Below are 19,774 nucleotides of genomic sequence, written 5' to 3'. Positions count from 1 at the left end.
AGACGGCTGACGTGCCAGCCCAGTTCCGAAGCCTTTGCTTTGTCTGTGGTGATCATTAGTGATGAAGGAACATTGGTGATTAAGGATCCCATTGGGAATGGGCATGGGTTCCATAACTGTCCCACATACACCATAAGACTATCTGGGCACAGATGTCAATGCAAACAAGCTGTCAGCAAACTTACACCTGGAAGAATGCTCAGGGCTCATAAAAGTCCATGCTGGTTTGTTAAGAGAGTGGTCATTCATCCCATTTATGTGTCCTTAAGAGCAGGGTTAATGTCCTAAGAAGGCTGTTCTGTACTTGTCTCTGGCTTTTCTCAGCTACACAGGAAAGTCGATATTCCCAGATAATGACACAAGATTTATCTACAAGTGCTATTAATCCCACCCACTATGTAGGCAGAGTGATCATAAACCCCGGATGTGGGGAGGACAGTGTAACAGCAGAACAGTGGGCAATGGACAACGGGCAATGGACAGGTCCAGCCCTCCCCCTGGGGGCTATGACTCTCATGCATATGCATAAATCATCCACCCGTACAGCAAGAACAGACTGCAGACTCTAAAACAGCTCTCTCTAAATACTAATAAGTATTTTTAAACATTGATAGATGATCTATAGTGATTTTAAGTAAACCTGTTTTTATCAAATAGTTACTGATTCATTATAGCTTCGAGTCATTAGAACACAGTTTTAACAGATGCTAAAAAGGGGCGGGGTCTTCAAACCTCAAAGATGAATAAACATCAAGGATAGCTTTTCCCAATCTGTTCCACTAGAACATCCTGGATGCTCTAAGCTGTGAGGATTCAAATGCTCTGCCTAACTGCCACTCTCTCCAAGGGAAGAAGAGAGAGAGGAAAAAATTCTTTGTCCGAGGTTGTCACTCTACTTGGCTCAGAAAACAGGGCCATCAAAACTATCAAATGAATTTTTGAGTAGGGCAGTTTTCTTGACTTCCATCCAAGAGGAGCTAGGTTCTGAAGAACCAGAAGGGAACAGCTAAAAGTTGCTTCTACACAGAGCAATTAGTGGCTTTGGATTATAGACTCCAGTAAATCTATGAATAAAAGAAAACCCAGGAGGAATCTATCACCAATAACGACGAATCCTCACTGAAGAGGGAATTGAAGCAAAGAGAGGGCTGGGCCCAGATCACAAGCATTTTTTAATTTAACGCAACCCAGCCCATAACTCTGAACATAGGCAGTGTCTCACTCAATATCTATTGATCACTTCCAAGTTGAATGATATGAGACCCTTGGTATGGCTGTGGCTCTGTATTCCTTTTCCTTCAAAAGGGAAAGGAGGACTCTAAAAACCATGTAGTCACTCTGGACCGATGGCTCATGGTGCTTAACAGCAAAGGGGCCTCTGGCGAGCAGTGGCCACAACCCTGCGGGTGATTAGCATTGTCGAATGGCAATGATCAATATGTCCAGAGTGTGTAATGTAACCAGAGCTGAACAAAATCTACGCTGCTCTGAAATAATCTGGACAGGACCTGAGTTAGTCTCAGCTACACAAATCAGAGGAGAGTAATACATTTTCACAGAAAAAGCCAATAAATCAAGAACCTTAAAAGAAATATTTTTATATACCAGCCTGTCATCGTTTTTTGTAGGCCTCAAGGAAGAAAAATGATATAATGGAACCTAAGATTTCAGCAAAATCAGAGCAAATTAGCTATTCTGCCTTTAATTCACATTACTAAGTCACACTATTTTTCTGACCACTTTGACAAAGTGAACCCCGTGCTGAGTGTGGCATCCACCAAGGCGTGGAGAGAGAACCCCGTTTACTGTAAGACTGCAGAATTTAGGCTTTAGTTCACGCTAACATTTTTTAAGTAGCTTTTCTTCCACAACTTAAAAAAAATGTTAATGAGAAGGAATAAAAAGGACCCTTACTTTGAAACTGAAGTATTTTTTAATATCACCAAATGCTATTATTAAGTATGCACTCTATATGCATGTATACACATATAAAAATAAGCACTACAGATGTGGGCAGGAAAATTCTTAGCAAAACCCCCACATATTTCAAATACTGTCCTTCCTCATTATTGTCCTCTACCATAATTAGCATATTACAGCATAACAGGTGGCTTTCATTTATAGAATGCAAAATTAATGAAATTTAGAGATGGTCCCGTCTCAAAAAACAAATTGGCCAGTCTAAAAAAAGCGCACCCCTTAATCTACAAAACAAACAGAAACAAACCAAACAAACTGCCTTTATGTTGGCTTTCCATATTATCTGACTTTCTGAATTTACTTTAAGTGAATGTAAAACATTTACTGACAGTTTACAGTACACATACCTCAAGGAAAACAAATCATATATAGGCTTTACAGGAAAGAAGAAGAGAACAAAGACTGCCTATTTTTCCAGCTTGCTAACCCAGCTCTGTTGAATGCTCTCCGAGTGATAGCAGAATTTACCACCATAGACGGGCTGCTCCACAAATGCTGCGTCTTAGGCAAATTTATGGGCAGCGTGTTATAGGTCCTGACCCAGTCATTTTGGACAGACAGACCAGAAAAGCATAAATAGGACTGCTATAAACTAACTATAGCATCTGTCCCTAACAAGTAGGACACAAGAAGTATATTTTAAAAATATGAGGAGACACTGAATGGACTGTCAACACACAGAGGAATGTTTAATATACTCAAATAAACGAGATATGTGCCTTAACTAGCCAGGCATTGTTTAAATTTAGTGAGTGAAGGGAGAGAGAGAGAGGGTCAGACAGGCGACACAGCCTCCCAATTATGCAGAACAATCCTTCAGATCATGTGAAAGCTATAATTAACCGTTGTCACCAAATCCCCACTACTCTTTCTCCCACCTAGAAAAAATTAATGCATGAGTTCAGTATGAGCAAATTATGATTTGCAAAACATAGACGTATTCACTCAGTAGAGGAATAAAGCTTTCTTGCATTAAGTCACGCATCTTGGAGGGTAGGAAAAAGCAAAAATCCAACAAAAGAAATAAAATACTTATCAGTAGACCACCTCCTTGAGCTCACTGCTGCTTACTCATTTTTTTAAGTTTTAAGCTACACCCCCCCCCCCCAAAAAAAAAGGTATATCACCTCTGCAAGCTGTTCCCAAGGTGGCATGTTTTAAACTCAGGGCTTAACAAAAGGGGAGAGCTAAGACCATTTCTATCTGAATATCTAAGGAGAAATTTGTTTTCAGAAAGGGAGATGAGTGGACACGAGCTCTGTGTCCATCAAAAGACCAGGGGTTACCTCTCTGCCCTTGCACGTGGCACATAAACATACACAAACATGCACACCCCAGTACTTTCCAATTACAATGACTTTTTTTCTCCCTTAAAAAATGTCAAAAGAAATCATCATCGGAAAGGTTAGGCAGAAGAGAACAACGAGAAAATAAAGTTCATGTAAACAGTAAGCACATACCTGCCGGGCGATGCCATTGCCTCTACATGGTAGAGCCCAAGTGCTGGGTATTAGCATTATTGCTACTATAAAGCTTCCGATAAAAATGGATCGTCTCCTGCGGACCTGAGAACCAGCTGGCTGCTTGAGAAGTGGTTTCCCCCATATATGATTCAGTCTCCTTGACAAATATACTGCATCGTACTGGATGAGTCATCCGAGGGTTAGTCCGCATTTTATAGGCCTGTTGTGTCATTATTCACATTCAACATCCTGCTTCTCAAAAGTGGAAGCTGGAAGCCTGACAGCTGACAGATGCTTTTTCCAATTAAAATATTGTTTTAAAAAAAAATTCCTGTAAGTTATGATTATCAATCATTGATGATACTACGAAATGCCCAGGAAGTAAATGGCACAGCTCAATACCCGAGATTACAGTCTGTAGAACCACAAGTGTAAATGGTTCACCCGCCCGATCTCCCATCCAAATAATTTTTATTCAGACTTGAGAGCAAGGACTTCCCTCTTTTAAGCCATCAGTGTATTAATGCAGGCATAGGCCCTATTGTTGTATGTTGTAGGGTTACCCAGTTGCAGGAGCTTTGTAAAAACTACACATCAAAATTTTGGTCCTGGATTAATTTTGTTAGGTAAGATAGTAGCTCTGTGTTTATAAAATGACTACCTTTTGGAGAAAATACATCAGGGATGAAATGATATAATATCTATTATGAAATATTTAAGCCAAAAGAAATGTGGCAAAATCTTGATAACTATTGCATCTGTGTGGTTGAGTATATGAGAATTGGCTATATTATTCTCTCTTCTTTCGAGTATCTTTGAAAATTTTCACAATAAAATGTTTTTAAAATTAAAAAAAAAGTTTCAGTCCCTACAGTCTAATTTGTACCCAAATGAGGCACTTTTTCTAGTTGGGTATGAACATACCATAGGTGTGAATGGGGTACCATTCACACAGTGCAACCCAGTGGCCCTGGGGGTGTGGGAGCTTCAAGCTTGAAGGGATGATACTTGTGTCCCAAGGCCGCTGTGAGGGCTGCATCCACCCCCTGAACAAATGCCTGGTGCCTTCTCCTCCCAAGACTGTCTGGTGGTTGTTTCTTCATGCTTTCTTTGAGGACACAAGCCCCAGTCTCACTGGTGAGTTCATGTTTGACATTACAAAGGAGAAGTGACTATTTCCAGCTTCCTTATATGGTTTTGGAAACGCCCTATGAGAGGTTATGTAAGTCATATCCACATCCCTTAACACCAACAAATGTCTCTGTTAAGGTGGCACCCTGTTTGTTTGACTCACTTCATGCTTAAACTGGGTTACTTAAACCACCTGAAGAAGAGGTTTTGATTTCATGACTGCAAAAAAACCAGATATGCAGGCTCCAACGTATGTTAAACGAAACCACTGCTGAAATTAGAGGTCATTTAAAAAATGGTCTGTGTCACGAACAAGTCACCATAGGATACTTGAAATACAAAAGTCCCTCGAAAGCCTAGGACCTCTGGCCTGCTCTCTTTAGTTCTGAAACTAAAGGACAGGAAGGTATGTCAGGCTGAGGCCACCAACTCAGTCAACACCAAGCCCAGTTGTCAAAGGACACTGTCCAAGAGGACCACAAACTGGCTGCAAACAGTTGTGACAGTCCCCATACAACATTGAACGCTAACTTCACAAATCCAGACAGTTTAGGACTGTGTGTGGGCCTCAGCTGAAGCCTTCCTTGGTTTTCAGAAATGCTTTCCTCATAGGACTGCAAGCTACAGGCTTATCAAAACGTCACCTCGCAATCTAACGATAGCCTTTCACACACTTGCAAAGCATGATTTACCTTAATGCAACAGGTAGAAATAGGGGGAATTAATAAACTTCTAGCCTAATTTGAGTTTCTCTAGGTATTTAAAAAAAATAAGTCCATAGTTCATTAAAGAATTTTACAATTCAGATTTCACTAATTAAAAATACAGAAGTAATAGCAATAATAATGTGTACACACACACAGAAGGAATGATAATAAGGCAAATATGGTAAAATGTTAACAAATGGGGAATTGAGTATAGAGAAATCCTGTGTACTGTTCTTGCAACTTTTCTGTAAGAATGAAATATCTCGAAATAAAGTTAAACACATACTCACAAACACAAAAAAGAAAATAGATAACCCATTACCAAAAAAAAAAAATTTATGGATTTAATAATCACCACAGTTGTTGCTGCTGCCACCCTCACCCATTAAAAAAAATCTTGGACCGTAAGGAAATTTGCCAAAACATTAACATTGGGAAATGCCTCTGGGTTAGGGTTTCTCAAAGTGTGTTCCTTGCAAACAACTTTTTAAGAGACTGAAAACAAAACAAAAAAACTAAACAAACATTTTGGTAAAATGATATACTATATCCTCAAGGATACAGTTTAAGTTTGTTCAGTCTTGCATTTCACAAATTTGAGTACCTCTCCATTACGGTCAACACAAGCTGAAGACAGCACTTTGGGAAACACTGCTGTAGACGATGGGATATGAAATACTTTATTTCTGATCTTTTATTCTAAGCTTTCTTCAGAACACACTTTATAATGATAACAAAAGACATATAAACCTGGTTTCTGCCGTCTTTAATGAACATTTCTATTTGGTTGACTTGCATGCTAATGACCTCCACTAGTCAGCAAACAACTTGGAGTATGGGATGATCCATTCTCCCTGGACCGCACTAGATGGTGGCCTATGCCACCAGCAGGGGCAGCCACGGAGCCTACACCTGTGTGTAAAACAGGTTGTTGGTGTTGGTGTTTCTGGTGAGAGGCGGCTGGCCCTGGGTGAGGCCATCCCAAGGAGCAGCAGATTGCTCCAGGCCCAGCTCCACTTCGCCATTTTCAGAGTACTGGGTTTTGGAACCTGGAAGCCAGACTGGATGTCTCTGGCCTCTGAGCTCCTCATGTCTTTACGTACTCATCTCTTTGCACGGATGGGGGTGTGAAGAAGCAAAACTAGCTGGGAAGCGCAGGAGAACAAGGCTTCCAATTTCTTATAACTCACTAATAGAGTCTTATTTTTAAAATTCCTGCCATGTATTAATTTGTACAACGGTTTTTAGCAATTATCTGTTTATATGGTTTTTTTTTTTGGCTAAAGTCCAAATACTGGCTAATGTCAAGATCTAAAAGCAAATGTGGATATCAATGATGTAGGTACTGTAGGTTGTACCATGTAGTGGTAAAGAGTATGAGCCTGGAGTCAAGCTGTCTTAGTTCAAAATCCAGCTGGGCCTTTATTTATTTATGTTATTTAACTTCTCTAGGCATCTATCTTCTTTATCTGTAAAATGGGCACAATATTATTAATTACTTCACAGAATTGTTTTGAATGGGATAAATGTGATCATTCAGAACAAGTACTTTTAGCACAGGGCCTAGGCACAAACAGAGGGCTCATTAATTCATGCAAACAACGAGGACGTTTGTAAGTTTTATGAATTTAAAACCTCAGAGGTAGGCAAATTATGGGCAGCCACCACACTGATCTGTTTACATATCATCTATGGCTGCTTTAGAGCTACAAAGGCAGCGTTTGAGTAGTTGTGACAGAAACAATATATGGTCTTCAAAGCTGAAAATATTTATTATCTAGACCGTTACAGAAAACGTTTGTCGACCCCTGGTGATCAACATTTGCGTAAAGAACCAGGTCTCTTCCCTATAGAAGTTTTGGTCGTTAGTCCCTTATTCTGCTTAATGTCTCAATCTAGAATCAGATACACAAGCATTATTTATGGTGATGTGATCCACATGAGCTGTAGCTCACACTTTCCTTACAATGCAAAATACACCACTGCGCTCTGTCTCATGGCAGGTGGAGAAATCTTCAGAGCGTGAGACCGTCTGCTGGTCATTCTGCCTTCCCTCCCTCCTGACCTGCCCACTCAAAGAGGACGACCTCCCTGACTTCAGAGTCCAGTGACCCCAGCTGATGTGTGAGTCCACAGCCATGCCTCCCCTCCCCCAAGACACATCTGTGCATTATGTTGAAACCACATGTGTCCCCAGAGCTTGAAGCAAGAGGTGAAAGATGATCTGGAAGAGGCATTCAGCAAACTGAGCAAACAGAAATGAAGGATGCTTTCAAGGGGGCTGGACAGCCACAGGCAGGATTAATACAGCACGAGGGGCATTTAGAAACGAGGGCTGCAGCAACACCACCGCTGCCAACAGGAGCCCAGTAACAAGACTGGGGGCCAACCCAGAAAAACGAAGAACACTCCTCAAAGGCAGGTCCCAAGACACGTTCCTGCATCCCATCATGCTGCCTATTTTCTTTGGCAGGAAAGCTTGTTTATTTGGAGAAAATGAACCCACAGCATTAATGGATAATGCAGGTGAAGGGACTCATGGGACTGATCTCTGGGAGAGGAAATTTGAACAAAAGAAACCATTCTAACTGCCTTCAGTTAGTTCTCTTATTAAAAAAAAAGTCTTAGCCAGCTGTTCGGACACAGATTAAATCTGGGATGTACTTAGATACACAGTGTCTTTCTGGCAGTCACTTGTTGCCTTACTGGCAAACATCAACATCTTCCCAAAGTCAATCCAATAGAAAATTGCATATGTTAAATACTTAAGTGAATGAAGAGGGCTGAGCTGGGCAAGGAAGAGGGGGAGGCAGATGACTTCTATTGTTACCCACTGAGAGCAGGATTTCAGAGACGGTACACATAGTGACAAATCTCACTTGAGGCCAAGTCAGTTTTCAGCCGTGTTCCTAAAAGTGTAACTGGCTGGCACAGGGGTCAAAGAAGACTCTCTCCAAAACTCAGGCTTAATTTGGGGAGGTTCAGCTCGGCCAGAGCCAGAAGACCCGCACTGATTAAATGCCTATCGGCTATTATGCCAAGCAGATGTTTTTTAATAAGAGACCATCTGATGTGAGGACCCTTCAGAACTAGGCTTGCGGATTCAGCTGGGTTTCTTCAGGGAAAGGTGAAGGGAACTCGCATTCATCCACTGTCTGCTCTGTTTGGGGCGCTCCACATGGTTATTTCAACACACCCACAAATCTCGTTCCTCGATTGTGTGGAGGAAAAACAGGCGGCTGAACTACTAGGTTGATTGAGTCTAGATGGTCTGAATTTCTCCAGCACAGAATGCTACACAGACAGGGCAGGACTGACAAAGGAGAAAAGGGATCTGAAATGCATGAGAAATACAGCAAAGTCGCTCTGAGCAATGATGGAAGGAGGACTCGATTAGTAAGGAAAAGGGTTATGGGTATGTAGTCGAGTCGGAGGCTAGATGTCCAGGAGACTAGTTTCCCCTTCAAGCCTGGAGACCAAATAGGGCAACAGGGCTTGGCTTCAAGAGAAACCAAACCTAGATCTATGGGTGGAATTTTAAGTTCAAGGGATGAAGCTGCCTCAAGACCCAGAAAGAGGATCCAGGGAGCGCATAAGGGGTGACCATTTAATGTATTTAATATCTGCCAGGCAGAACAGTGAAGTCTGTGTTTGAAATCTCCTCACGTTTGGACGGCTTATTCCTCAAGGTGACTTGTACCATGACTATCACGGCACAGACGGAGCATGCTGGACCCAAATCCGCCAATCGGCCCAGCTCAGCCCACTCTGTCATTTCCCTAACTTCAGGCCAGAATTAGACCTGATGCTGCTCAAGGACTGTATAATTCCAGGAACAGTCTTCAGAAGAGAAATCTACCAATCACCTTGATGCTGGTCACAAACAACTTATCCAAGACAATGGTACCTTCCTAGCCAAGCAAACCTTCCACGTGGAAGCCACCTCTGTTCATCATACGGCAATACAGATATTCAGCTGTGGAAATGGAAATCCCTTCTGAAAACTCTCCAGAATACTCTTTAATCATTCACCTATGTAAACAGCATATATTATTATTGGTCTTAGAAATCATGCAAATTCATTCTGTTGGGAGCCAGTAGTTTGGGTCTAGTTTGCCACTAGTTATATGACCTTGGGCAGTCACTTAACTTCTTTGTATCTCAATTTCCTTTTCTAGAAAATGTGGGGCTTAAACTAGTTCAGTCTTTGAAGCTCTAAGACTGTACAAGGAATGGACTGGTAACTGAGAAAACTGCCTAATAATACAAGTAGCCAGAGGAGAGAGGAGCACAAAGAAAACTGGGCAGTGCTGGTGGATCAAGACCAAGGGTTTAAGGGGAAAGCTGCGTTCCTGACTCTGGATCTAAGAGGCCAGCCTAAACTAACACACCAGTCTAAAAGGATGTAGATCTCACCCCAAAGCTAGAACTGACTTCTCCTTACAAACAACATTAGTCAACAATAGCAGCTAATGTCAACATTAGCTATGGTTGTATCATATGCAAGCACTGGGTCTCAGAATTTCACAAGACTTCATCCTAAATGAAGACTCAAGAGAGGGAATCGGAATCTAGCACATCCTCTTCTGTCTTCATGGCAATCAGTACCACGATGATTACAGCATTTTGTTATGACTTGCATGTTGCCTATGCCATTGGACTTGAGATTCTTGAGAGAAAGTTTTTTTTCTTTTTCTTTTCTTGCTTTGTAGCTCAGTGCCCGGCACACGGTAAACCCTTGGTAGACTGAGTTTCTTTCATGCATTCAACAAACACAGACTAACCTTATTGGCCTACATAGCGGGTGGAGATGAAGATTATACGAAGGGAGGAAATGACAGTAGGTGGTAGCAAACTTTTGTAATGTGTGTTTTTTCTTTATTACAAGAAGTGATAAGCTCACTGTAAAAAATTTAGGAAATGCAAAAGAAGACATTCACCTGAAATGACATCTAGGTGGTAGAATTTAAGAGCATTATAGGAATCTATACTTACGTGATGCATGTCTGCTAATTTAATGTAATCTTTGCCACTGTCTGAATCCCATTAAAAAATAATATTCCCCTATTTTTCTACTCATACATTTCTGGTAAAAACAAAAGGTATTGTGTGCAGGGTTTTTTTCCCTGATTTAGTTCAGAGGGGCAAATAAATAATTCACAGATTTCACACCTGATGGACTTTAGATATTAACTAAAAAAACTAGAAGAGCAGCCTAGAATTCTAAAATGAATCTTAGACATATCTAGTTCTAGACCAACCACACTTGACAGATGAGGAAACTGAGGCCAGTGGCCAAGTTTCTTGTTCAAACTTAGTTGTAGGAGCTAGAAGTGGGCCCTAACCTTCTAAGTCCATTTTTCCTTACTAAGAATTAGCTACCTAGCTAAAACCAAAATCATCCCTCAATTCTGGCACACCGTTAACTTCTGGTTTTTGAAAAGTAATCAGAGAGGATTCCAGAACAATAAAAGTAGATGACTATGTCCAGAATATTCACCTGCACTAGAATTCTCAGGCACTAGGTTAAATAAAGTACCACAAGGGCAGCCAAAGTTACTCATTACTCTGAAGACTTGTTTCTGACTTTACCGTAAACATTTTAGTTCTATCAGAAATTTTAAAAATGGGCCAGTGAACCTGAGTTAGGGCTCACTAGTCAACAGATTGCAAACTATCAGATAAGGCTTACAGATCCAGACTTTGGCATCAATTTTCTCCTCCTGGTTCACCTGAATTCCACTTAGGAAAGGCACAGTTAGCGGGCATTCAACTTGCTTCAAGTATTTCCCCCTCTCAGGAACCCTCAAGAGTGGCCATAAGAAAACTTGCTGGGAGAGAGGAGGAAAGGGGGAAATCCAAAATATCTCACTAAGCAAAGAGCCTTGCTCTGCATGGTAGTTAAGGTGAGTGCCTTACAGGGGAGCTTCGCATCCGCACAGTCAACCTTCCAAATGTAACACCACCCACTCAGCGAGAGAACAGGAGCAAGAGTCTGAGTACATTTAAAGAGAGAAGAGGTTCTTCCTCTCAATGAACACATCTGCTGGAGCTGGCCGAGATTTGGGGACCCACTGTTCATGTGCCTCTCCTGGTTCACTGCCACCCTTCTGTGACTTTAGAGTTCCAAGATGCAGTACATATGCATCTTTCAACATGGACTTTAAATGCTAACCAAGCACCTCATTTGGTGCTCTGTCACAAAAACAGTGATCTTTCCCAGAACTGGAGGAAGAAGTGAAAGAAGTGTATGCTGGCCTCCTATAGAAGTGTCAAGGGTAATTATGACCAGATGTGCTTTTCATCATGTGGACAGCTCTACTCAAAAGAGGAAGAGATCTGCGGGAGAGAGACCAAGTCCCTGATCAAACCTCAGCTGGATCAGTACTCACCCCTAGAACGGTACTCAGTGCAGGTCTCGTTCAAGGAAGAACAGGGACCGAGAAGGGCTTACCCACTCTCTTCACTGAGTTGCCATTTAAAAGGACAGCCTTCTGGGGCTGGCCTGTGGCCAAGTGGTTAAGTCCCTGGCCCAGGGTTTCACTGGTTGGGATCCTGGGTGCAGACATGGCACCGCTCATCAGGCCATGCTGAGGCAGTGTCCCACATAGCACAACCAGAAAGACCCACAGCTGGAATATACAACTATGTACTGGGGGGCTTTGGGGAGATGAAGCAGGAAAAAAAAAAAAAAAAGATTGGCAACAGATGTTAGCTCAGGTGCCAATCTTTAAAAAAAAAAGTATAAAAGGACAGCCTTCAGGTTTTATTAAAATAAGTATCAGGGGCTGGCCCCGTGGCCGAGTGGTTAAGTTTGCTGGCTCCACTTTGGTGGCCTAGGGTTTCGCTGGTTTGAATCCTGGCCGTGGACATGGCACCGCTTGTCAGGCCACGTTGAGGTGGTGTCCCATATGCCACAACTAGAAGGACCCACAACTGAAAATACACAACTATGTACTGGGGGGCTTTGGGGAGAAAAAGAAAAAATAAAATCTTTAAAAATATAAATAAAATAATTAGATAGCTAAGAGGGAATGGATAATGAATGTGGGATTCACCTATTTTATAAACCTAAAAACCAAAGAGTAAGCCCCAAATACACAAACTGGAAAAAAATTTAAAAGGTACATGTGTGGCAGAATGAATAGGTCCTGAGTGTCCTTGAATTTCACCTTTCAAAATATTTTAAAATATGTTTAAAAGGAGGTTTAACCTTTGGTGGGGGGTTCACGCCTCCCCAAAGATTCTCTCTGCCCCTCTTTCTCCACTCAAAAGGAAGAAAAGTGTTCCATGGATTTCATTTGTTTGCTTCCTATGAGCCCTGGAGGAGTTGTCCCTGATACTAAGAATGTGCTGAATGTGAAGAGCAAGTCTTAACATTAGAACATTCCAAGCCATCAGGGTGGGACCAGTTCAGCTCAAAGGGATTTTGCTATCGCTCAATAGAAGCTGGAAATAAATACAAACACACAGACGATATGGCACACAGGATGCCAAGAGATAAGCAAAAGACTGCAGAACGACTGCCACGGGAAGGGAAGCCATGCCCCCTGCCCCCCGCAGCTCCTCCCACCATGCCTTCTCAGAAGACTGCAGCTGGCTGTGCTGGAGGACACAGGCAGCCCACCTTCCCTGTCCCCACCCATAAACTTTAGATGTTGTCAGTTCAGTTTATATTTCAGGGTGAGGAAGGAGAAAAGCCCATGGGCTTCAGGATAGACCAAATATGTATAATCTGCTGCTGAGCAAGGCATCATGGGAAGAAGATGGCATACATTCCATGGGCTGGTCACAGCCTCACCGGTCCATGTCAGAACGGATGCTGGGGTGTTTAACTACAGGGAAGCGGTGCTCCGAAGCTTAGGAAACAGATTAACTGGGGCATAATGTCATCAATTTTTCTGTACAATGTAAGTATAGATGTATTTCTTCTTTTTACTTTAGTTAATTGCTCTGCATAGGTAACATATTCATGATTCATGATAAATTAGAATATAAAAAGGTATACTCCCACCACATCCCAGCTGCCTTGTTCCTTCTCCCACCCAACAAGCCAACAGTAACCACCTTTTAAAAGTTTTTGTGCATTCTTACAGGGTTTATGCAAATATAAGCAAACATAAATATGTATTCTCCTCTCACCCCTTCTCACAAAAAAGATAGCATATTATTCACATGTTCTAGACCTTACTTTTTATCCCTTGAAGATGTTTTCATATTGGAATATAGACAATTAATCAATTCCTTTTTTATATCTGTACAATATTCCACTATAAGGATGTACCATGGTTTATTTAACAAGTCCTTTTTTTTTTTTTTAAAGATTTTATTTTTTTCCTTTTTCTCCCCAAAGCCCCCTGGTACATAGTTGTGTATTCTTCGTTGTGGGTTCTTCTAGTTGTGGCATGTGGGACGCTGCCTCAGCGTGGTCTGATGAGCAGTGCCATGTCCGCGCCCAGGATTCGAACTAACGAAATACTGGGCCGCCGCAGCGGAGTGCGCGAACTTAACCACTCAGCCACAGAGCCGGCCCCAAAGACATTGTTAATTTTAGATGGTATTATGGATTTTTTTAAAAAGTCCTTACCTCTTAAAGATACGTACTCAAGTACTTATGGGTGAAATGATGCCTGGGATTTCTTTTAAAATACTCCACCCCACTCCCAAAGTGTGTGTGGTAGGGTGGAGAAAACATGAACGACTGCTGGGTGATGAGTACATGGGTCCTTTACCCTATTCTCTTTACCTTTGTGAATGTTTACAACATTTCATAATAAGAATACAGGATGTTATGATAGCTATATGCCACTGAGACCTTACTACTGACCAGGAAGGGCAGTTCGGCCCCTAGGGGTGACACCTTGGTCCCAGATAATCCAGAGATGATAGAGTTAGGGACCACACGAAAGCAAGTCAACTCAGGAAGTAACTACAACAGAAAATTTTGTTATCCCATCAACTAAGACACTGGTTTTCAATCTTGCCTGCACACTGGAATCACCTGGGAGGTTTTTTTTTTTAACTGGTGCCTAATTGAATTGTATGGTGGACAGCCTCAATTTCTGGATTTTTCAAAGTTCCCCAGACAATTCTAATGTGTAATAAAGTCTGAGAATCAGGGCTCCAGGAACATAACAGGGTGGTTCAGGAAAATGTCAGGGCTAAGCGTGAGAGGTCAGTGGCAGCTGGACACTGACAAGACATTTTCATATTGAGGTATATGGGGTAACTATTCGAGGTGACAACTGATTCAACTTGAACTAAAAAGCCTGACTTGTGGCCTATCAAACATACAGTGCACATCTGCTTAATCATTAAAGTGAAGAATGTACTCTCTTAAGATAAGAATGCACATTTCCCCTCCTACGCCCTATTGGTGACACACTATTGGTAACTCTGGATTACTCCCTTTCCTGACATCAGGGTCATGTTGACTCTTAATTTGCAACTGAATACCTCTTTGAAATTTTGATGAAAATGTATCCTGGTGTGTTTAATGTACGTTCTTTGTTCTAAAAAGGTATAAGACTGTACTGAAACCCAGCCTTCCCGGCTTATACTCCTCATTCTGGCTCATAATAAACTCACCCCAATTTTGATTTATAGGTTGGTTATGGATTATTTGCGTTGACAACACTCTGCTCAAGCTTGCCTGTGACCACCCTTGGTCTAATTATCTGTCTCTCCGGGGTACCCAAGTCTGGGGTCCTAGCCAAGCTTCCCTGAATTATCGGTGCAATCAAGGATGACAGCAGAGATACAGTAAAAACTAGGGCTCTGGCAAACAGATTAAAACCAGAAGCTGGGCCTCTTTTAAATTCAGAAGAGAGATGACCTGTTATCAAGATCAGGACTGCAGTTCACATCGACATTCCATTGACTGTTCTCTGACCCACCTGAGCATTAAGTGACAATGGGAATCTTGCTGAGACCTGCCTATATTACCTACAGAAAGGCTCCTGTTTTAAGAAGCCGAAGGGTCTTTGGCAGCTTAATTTGCTATAGATGCTGGGTGGTGGAGCCCCAACAGCTAGCCTTATTCAAAGCAGGGAGGAATTGGCGGTCTCCTCTTAGGAGTTCACGCCTCACCTCACAAAGGGAAATTTTCCTGCGGCTGGTGGCGTGTTCTGATGCATAACTGTGGGCCTCTGCCTACTTTCTTGTGGCAATGGGGTTAATTAATTTTGGTGTCATCTTCAGGGCCTTGGGAAAGGCGAGGGGTTTGCATCTGTTGAGGCCCTCCTCCATGTAACTCCTCTGACCCTCCCTCATAACAAGTATAATTATGTTCCCATGCTACAGATGAGAGAGGTGAGGCCCAGGTAATCCTAGTTATGACACCATAGTCAACCCAGCAACAGAGAGCAGAGCTGGAGTTTGACCAGCTGAATCCCAAAGCCCCATGCCCTCCAAGATAAACTTTAGGACATACTAAACACGGCACCTCTCATTTCCACCTGTAGGAAGTAATCCAAAGGTTGTTCGGTGGCCCAGCCCTCCTGGATGAACTCATTAGTCATCATGAGTGTGAAGATACAAGACCCTTGAACTTTCTTTCATCACTCTCCTCGGTGACGTACATCTTTCCTCCACCCTGTGAGCCCGAGCCGAGTGTTGCTTTCTAGTCTCAGCAGTCCGTGGCAATACTGAGGATGAGTGCTCCCACACGCCCAGCTTTAAGGTCCTGGCTGAGGATGCCAAATGTAGGGCCCTTCCCTTAACACACACCCACACCTTCAGATTTCTGTTCTGCTTATCACAAGGTGTACACAGGCCTGGAATGCAAGCAACCTGTGTCCAAAGCCAGGTTTTGGCCTCTACTCCTTAGACACAGGGAACCTTCCGCTATTGGCCCCACTGGCAGCTACACAAGCCCCAAATACAAGGCCCAACTCAGCTGCCAGTGTTACTTAAAACAGTAGGTATAGGGCCGGCTCGGTGGCACAGCGGTTAAGTGTGCACGTTCTGCTTCGGTGGCCTGGGGTTCGCCGGTTCACATCCCGGGTGCGAACATGGCACCGCTTGTCAAGCCATGCTGTGGCAGGCGTCCCACATATAAAGTAGAGGAAGATAGCACGGATGTTAGCTCAGGGCCAGGCTTCCTCAAAAAAACAAAAAAACCTAGGTATAAATAAGCCTAATTTTTACTCCAAAAACACATCCTTATAGGTCTTAGTCAGTACTCACCCCTCCAACTCCCGCCTCTAAAGCTTTTGCCCTGGAGATTTTACTAGTGTCCAAAGATGCTGTCCCAAGCCAGAAGGTGCCTGGAATCCTAGTCTTATAATAAATGAGCCAGCTAATAAAATTAAAAAAAAAATCCATCCTTAACTTTTTAGTTAAGCACCATTTTTTAACTTACAGTGGATCCACCGCCAAAGCTTATTCCTGACTTATTCACCAAACTTAGCTCTAATGAACTTAAGGCCATTCCCAACTTAAAATCCACCTTCACAAGATAAATACTTAATATCATCATCTTTTGTCTTCTGAAGAGTTCCAAAAAGGCTTCTGAAAATGTTTCCAGCAAATGGTTGCAAGATCAAGATGAACATGGAGCTTCCTGAGGTGAGCTCACAGTTTTGAAAGATAGAACATTCAAGTACAAAGGTACATATTCATATTCAAAGGTTCTAATATGTTTGCCTTAAAACAACAAAACTCAAGCCACACGATCCTATCTGCTGGTATATTTTGTATGACTGTAATCCATCATGCAGCATTAAATGGCATTAAGATAATCATAATGAAATGTCAGCTGACATCTATCTGATGTGCCAAGTATGGTATGCTATGCCTTTATGTGTCCTCTTCAATTCTCACAGCTGTTCCCTGGGCCAGGTACTACGAGTGTCCTCATTTTACAGCTGGAGAAACTGCCACCCAGCGAATGAAGAACCCAACCCGTGGAGAGGTGGAACAAAAGAGCAGTCTGACGCCAGAGCATATAGCTCCTTAACCCCTCTGCTCATTTCCAAACGTCACCAGGTTAGCCGGCCAGCTGTGGAGTAGCCCTTTCTGCACCAACACAACAGCCACGTGGGGAGAAGGGTCTGCAGCACAGCATTTTAAAACCCATGTGAGAGGGAGTCCTCCCAACAAAGCTCAGAGGCACTCACAGTGGTCCTTAACTCTTAGCTCGGCTGGTTCAGCAACCCAGAATTGAACTCTCCCCCAGTGCTGCGTCCCAGCCTGCACCAGCAGACATGTCAACGATAAACAAATGCTCGTGCAGAATGAACAATACGTACACGTGCTGGTCCGGGCAGCGCAGAATGACACACTAGGGTTAAACACTTGGCTTGGAGGCACACAGCCCAGGCTGTACTCCCTGCCCCATCGACTTCCAGCTATGAGTTCTCGGGGAACTTACTTCATCTTTCTAATCTGCAGTTTCTCCATCTGCAAAATGGGGAAACGATGGCACTTTCTCTGGGGTATCTCGAAGTTTGTGATGCCAACTCACTGTTCAACATAATAAAGCACTTCGCACAAAGCAAGCACTTCATAAACGCTGCTCCTCATGTCGATTCTTCCAGCAAAGGTCCAGTAGACGACCGACAGCAAGGGTGGACAAAATGTGTCAAAAGCACAAGGTGCCTTGGTGCAGGAATGCTCTGATGGTAGAAGCCCCCGGCACTGCTGCCCAAGCGGAGAAATTTCACCATGGAATATAATGATAACTATACAATCCAGCAGGTTCTTCCTGGACCTCTGCAGCTAACGTGAGACTCCTCCTTACACAGGGAATTACTTGGGGCTTTCAAAGACAAGTGGAATTTCCCCCCACTTTTCCTGAAATGCCACCCCAACATTAGGAGGTTGGGTGTGGTTCTGTACTTTGCAAAGCACAAGTTTCCTACGCTTCACATCCACTTTGTGTTTTCCCAAGATATGTTTACAGTTGAGTAACCACTCGGGGAGTGGTGTGTAACAGTGGCTTCCCAGGCCTCTCTGGGCAGTTCCCGGGTGGGCCCTGCAGAGGAAGGATAAAAAACAGCTACTGGAGCCTGACCTGGGGGCAGAAGAACAAGCTAAACAAGAAAATAAAAACAAGCCTCTGGCCAACACCATCTCTGCAGGTCCCGCGCTCACAGAGGGGAAGAGTTCTAAATTTGAAAGAAAGGCTTCCAGGAAGGAGGTTGGTCGGCAAAGCAGGCTGAGACAAAAAATTAAGCCAAGAGGGGTGCTTTTGAAGAATTTAAAAAAATTCCTGCTGCTGCTTATTAACTTATTAACCCTTTGCCTAGGAATAGGCTGTCCACCCACTGCCCTGGGCAGTCTACACTGAGGGCTGGGTCACAGCCTCAGCCAGGCCACCAGGGAGAGGGGCCTCCACTCTCTCCCCACCCTGGGAATGTACTATTTGCTTCAAAGCCACAACCGGCAGCCGAACTACAGCACAGGCCAGCAACACTGTCCTACAGAAATGTAACGCGAGCCACATCTGTAATTTCAATTTTTCTAGTAGTCACATTAAAAAAGTAATAAAAAACAGGCAAAACTAATTAGAATAATACAGTTGACATAATCCAATATAGCTAAAATATTTTTGTTTCAACAAGTAATCAAAATGAAATGATTACTAATGAGCTATTTTACATTCTTTTCCCTCGTAGTAAGGCTTCAAAATCCGACGTGTATTTTACATGTACAGCACAGCTCAGTTCACATTGGCCTCATTTCAAGTGCACAACAGCCCAGGTGGCTAGTGGCCCGGGTACTGGACGGTGCGGTCTGGTGCAGTGGCCATGGTCTAGTGCAATAATTCCCAATCCAGTCACCTGAATCCGCAAGGGGGAGGGGTGGGGCCTTGTGCAAAATGTGGCATGCCAGCCCCACCTCGGAAGGCCTGGGTGAAAGGCAGCTGGCTTCTCTCCAAGTTCCGCTGCAGCACAAGCCGCCACCCACGCAGCCCGGTGCCCACGCCTCTCTGCAAGTCACACAACAAGGCTTACATTTAAAAAAACACCCATCGGCATGCTAGCTTGGGATTTGTAAGCACAAAAAGTAGGAGACCAAAGAAAGTCTCCCAGAGGCAGGTGGACTCACTGAGCCGATGAGTGAAATACCCACGCCTCCTTAACCAAGCTTGTTTATTTGTCTGTCGGGTCTGAACTTGGCCCAAGCTTCAACATGGCTTTTCTCTCTTTGTGCCCAGTCATGAGCACCAAGCGTACTCTAATTCCCTCAACTGTGAAAGGAGAGGGAAGCTACGGGCCCCGTTTATGGTTGGAAGATGCTGTTAAGAACAAATTACAGTCCAGTGAGAGGTATTTTGAACTCTTCGAAGGAGCAGAGACATTTCTGGAGCTATTATTCCCCTCCGGATACTCAGGGCATTTAAAATTTCCTCAAATAAGGCCCTCTGCAGCTGTCTCTTTATCTCCCTGGGACTCTGGCCAGAAAGAAGCCACCTTTAACCTGGAGGAGGTGGGCTGACCTTGGCCATGAAAACCCACAGCAGTCCCTCCCCACAACTACCTGGGCTTC

General features: G+C 43.2%; 1 protein-coding gene across 3 annotated transcripts in view; it reads right to left on the bottom strand.

The window, feature by feature from the left end:
- The window catches only part of SPRED2 (sprouty related EVH1 domain containing 2), a 112,337-nt gene that overhangs the window by 50,742 nt on the left and 41,821 nt on the right, over nucleotides 1-19,774 (bottom strand). The window contains exon 1 of one of the 3 annotated variants that reach the window (XM_014836770.3): nucleotides 3,441-3,624. The exons of the other annotated variants lie outside the window; for them this stretch is intronic. Coding sequence (XP_014692256.1) covers nucleotides 3,441-3,457 — 17 coding nt within the window. The 5' untranslated portion in view covers nucleotides 3,458-3,624. Of the gene's footprint in view, nucleotides 1-3,440; nucleotides 3,625-19,774 lie in introns of those variants that run through there. 3 annotated transcript variants of the gene reach the window in all.

Source organism: Equus asinus, chromosome 6 (genome assembly GCF_041296235.1).
Source record: "Equus asinus isolate D_3611 breed Donkey chromosome 6, EquAss-T2T_v2, whole genome shotgun sequence".
Taxonomy (NCBI): Eukaryota; Metazoa; Chordata; class Mammalia; order Perissodactyla; family Equidae; genus Equus; species Equus asinus.
Note: the sequence above shows the minus strand (reverse complement) of the source record. Positions and strands in the feature narration are given on the sequence as shown.